Source organism: Poecilia formosa, unplaced genomic scaffold, assembly GCF_000485575.1.
Source record: "Poecilia formosa unplaced genomic scaffold, Poecilia_formosa-5.1.2 Scaffold26, whole genome shotgun sequence".
Classification (NCBI taxonomy): domain Eukaryota; kingdom Metazoa; phylum Chordata; class Actinopteri; order Cyprinodontiformes; family Poeciliidae; genus Poecilia; species Poecilia formosa.
The window spans coordinates 2,080,559-2,083,920 of NW_006799965.1; the positions used below are offsets into that span (position 1 = coordinate 2,080,559).

Sequence of the window (3,362 nt, forward strand, 5' to 3'; positions counted from 1 at the left end):
ACGCAAACAGAAAGGAATCATAACCCACTGTTCTCAATATGGTGCTTAATTTAAAACGTGATAAACCCCCTCTCAATAATAAAATGCTGTCACCAAGCGCTCAAAGTGGAGGAGAGGCAGAGAAGGGGTTCGACAAACAGCAGACATTGATTGAACATTGATCAGAAGTTGGCATTTCAATAATTAGAATTCAACCAGAAAACAACATTGATCCAATTACATCTCATCAGCATTGAAAACTTGGCTAGAATTGGATGATTGATTGATGGTTAATCCACCGTTCATCGTCTACCTCAACCATAAATCGACCTTTTTGACCAGAATTCAATGTTGAACTACCAATTGCTTGCTATCTGGGATCTAATAAGAAAACCTTCATCAAACAAACATACTCTGATAACCTATGTGCTTGAAAGTGGCCTTAAAGTCTCAGTCATAGGGGTTTCTGCCATTCTTTCTCACATGCCAAATGACCACAGCAGTTCCTCTCAGCCTCTTTCACAACTCCAAGCAGGCTTTAACTTGCTCCCCAGATCTCCATCATAAAATGGTTGAATAACCGGATTCTAACCGAAGCAATGACACCCCTTCTCTTAACACAACAAGACACTCATCTCTTGCGAAAGTAACTAACATTTTTCATGCAACTCCCAGAGCGTCACAGGAGAGGAAGAGGCAGGTTTAAAAAGGCCTGCCCCTCCTTCGTTGACTCATAAACTCTTTCCGCGGCTCCTCTGTTCGCAGTCAGCAGCATGGCGTTTGCAGGGAAATACCAGCTTGAGACTCAGACAAACTATGACGAGTTTTTGGAAGCAATTGGTAAAAAGATGTCTTCATTTGGATATTGATTCAGTGAGCAATGATTTATTCAAACGCTGAATTATTTTTCATTGGACAATGGATTTCTCCACCACAGGGCTTCAGACGGCTAAGACAGAACACAAAGTGGTGACTGAGGTGGTTCAGGATGGCGACAACTTCGCCTGGACACAAAGCATCCCTGGCTGGAGCTGGACCACCAGTTTCACATTGAATAAGGAGTGTGAGATGGAGTCGATGAAAGGTGAAAAATTTAAGGTAAGTCACTTTCGCTAGGCTGAAAAATTGGAAAGAATTGATTGATTTAATTTGAGACACTGATCTTTGTGACCTGCAGGGCACTGCAAAAATTAATGATGGGAAGTTGTCTCTGCAGTTTCCAGAATATTTCTTCACCGCAGAGATTGTTAATGATAAACTAGAAATGGTGAGAGGAGGTTTTGAAACTCTAAAAGTGATTTAAGCCCTCAATCAGATGAACATGAGTTATAGATTGTCATAAAATAACCCCAGACTCTTTTTTTTTTTTTTCTGCACGGTTCAGACTTGTGTAACTCCTGGAGAAAACAGTGTGACTTTTAAGAGAGTGAGTGGGAGGATCTAGCTATGCGGGATCCAACATGTCTCCTTGGGAAGACGAATGACAGACAACGGTTGCTCCAGCTTCTCAAAGCAAGAGAAATAAAGTTACGACATTAAACCAAGCCACAAGCAGACGGTCAGCGTCACTCAAATGAGTCGGTCATGAGTTTTGAGGTTTGAATTTGCAGAACTGATGAAATTACAGAGTGTACCATGTGAATTTCTCAGCTTTAACAGGACATGTATAGAAACTAAGGAATATCTCTAACATGTTAATTACTGATTTTTCCCAAATTAATCCTGACTTCTAACATCATTTTAATGTTTTAGCATGATGCTAATATTTCTATTGTACACCTACCTATACATGCCTGACAAACTGCAAAGAGAGTTCTTCCGGAGAAAAACACTCTTTCCATTTGTCAGAAGGATGTAGCAGAATCGGATCACAGCACCAATTAAACATCCAATAATTGAACAGTTTGACACTGAGATTTGAAATACTATTGTCCAAAGTTTCTATTGATTGTGATGTGTTACTTCATTAAAAATAAAGGAAATTAAAGAATTATCAAAGGAAAAAAAAAAACTCATTTATTCATTCATCCAAAAGCACCCAAGCAAATTGACTTACTTTGTTTATGTTCGGCAACGGAATTAACACCTCCTGTTGGGTGCATGCTGTAAGCACTGAAAGAAAAAACTGCTGTACACTGTGGGTTTCAACTCAGAAAAGTCTGTCTGATTCATGCATTGCCATTTCTTCAAGTGCTATTCCTATCATTTAAAAGTGATAAAATGTCTTTCTAAAAAACTTTGAAAGTATTTAAATATAAAACAACTTATAAAACAGAACTTAAAATATGTTTTGGGAAAATTATCAAATAGAAGATGCCAGTTTAGGAAGGCAAAATTTGAAGACACATATAGAAGAAGCACAGCTGATAATAACGGCGAAGAGAAAACATTCTGACTCCTTCATGCTAATGACTGGATATTGGGGTATAAATAATAATAATGGCAATAAAAAGTGTTTTCTGTTCATCTGCTGTGGGGGTAGATAATGGTCCAATGAGCTTAATGTAACTAACTCATTTTCTTTTTTAGAAAAAGTCAAGTCAAACTTAAATAGATGAGGCACAATAGATGTACTTCATCTTGGTTGCCACTGAGAGGCGCCCTTCTCTCTTTTACAAAAACGTTTGCTTTTCAAATAAAACAACAGGAAGTTCTAAACCTAAACATACCCTAGAAGAGCAACGAACTAGACGTGAATCAAGATATTAAAGCAGGGAATCCGACGCTGATTCACGCTGAAGAGTGAAAAATCAAAAGCTTATATGAGGGCAGATGAGGTGAAACTAATGTTGCCACCTTTCAGAAATAAAAATAAGGGATGCTCCCCACAGCCCTACTCTCTCTCATGGGGTGGGACGTCCGCTGCAGTGATAGACATTATTTTATGGTGGTGTTTTTTGTTTTTAAAAAGTGATCCATAGAGCAATCGTTCATGCATAGAGGTCGGTTAGAGTGCCCCAAAACTGTACTCCAATCAGAGTAGCATACCTTAAACACGTTTAATTAACCAAGTGTAAAAAGTATTTGGTAAACTACTCAAGTACTGAGTTACTGATCATAACACCTGGTTTAATATTCAAAATGTGTCCTCAGACAGCCAAAAGTATGAAGGTTATGTAAAACATTCTGGTATTTTAGTCAAAATATATCAGCATTTCAAAATAAAGCATACAGAAAGCATTAACATACCTTTTAAAGTAGGAAATATTGATGTATATTTGTATGATTTGTTCTTTAAATGGCCATTAGTATTATTTTGGATGATATTAATAAGCAAATAAGCAAACTTTTTTTTTTGGTTGGTTGGTTGGTTTGAAATCAGCCGTCTCTCAGTCCATTGAACAATACAGAATATAAGTAAGCAAAGAGCTTATTTCTTATAT

At 37.5% G+C, this 3,362-nt stretch overlaps 1 protein-coding gene across 1 annotated transcript; it reads left to right on the forward strand.

Moving 5' to 3' along the window:
• The first annotated feature begins 695 nt into the window (after positions 1 to 695).
• Positions 696 to 1,972, forward strand: LOC103135563 (gastrotropin). The gene is made up of 4 exons (XM_007548369.2): positions 696 to 819; positions 917 to 1,077; positions 1,157 to 1,246; positions 1,364 to 1,972. Exons 1-4 carry the CDS (start codon positions 753 to 755, stop codon positions 1,421 to 1,423), a joined length of 378 nt encoding a protein of 125 aa, XP_007548431.1. The 5' UTR covers positions 696 to 752; the 3' UTR covers positions 1,424 to 1,972.
• The last annotated feature ends 1,390 nt before the right edge of the window (positions 1,973 to 3,362 follow it).

Coding starts and splice junctions, on each gene's coding strand:
- LOC103135563 (XM_007548369.2), top strand. CDS start 753: ATGGCGTTTGCAGGGAAATACCAGCTTGAGACTCAGACAAACTATGAC. Junction 820..916: donor CGAGTTTTTGGAAGCAATTG/GTAAAAAGATGT, acceptor TCTCCACCACAG/GGCTTCAGACGGCTAAGACA. Junction 1,247..1,363: donor TTAATGATAAACTAGAAATG/GTGAGAGGAGGT, acceptor TGCACGGTTCAG/ACTTGTGTAACTCCTGGAGA.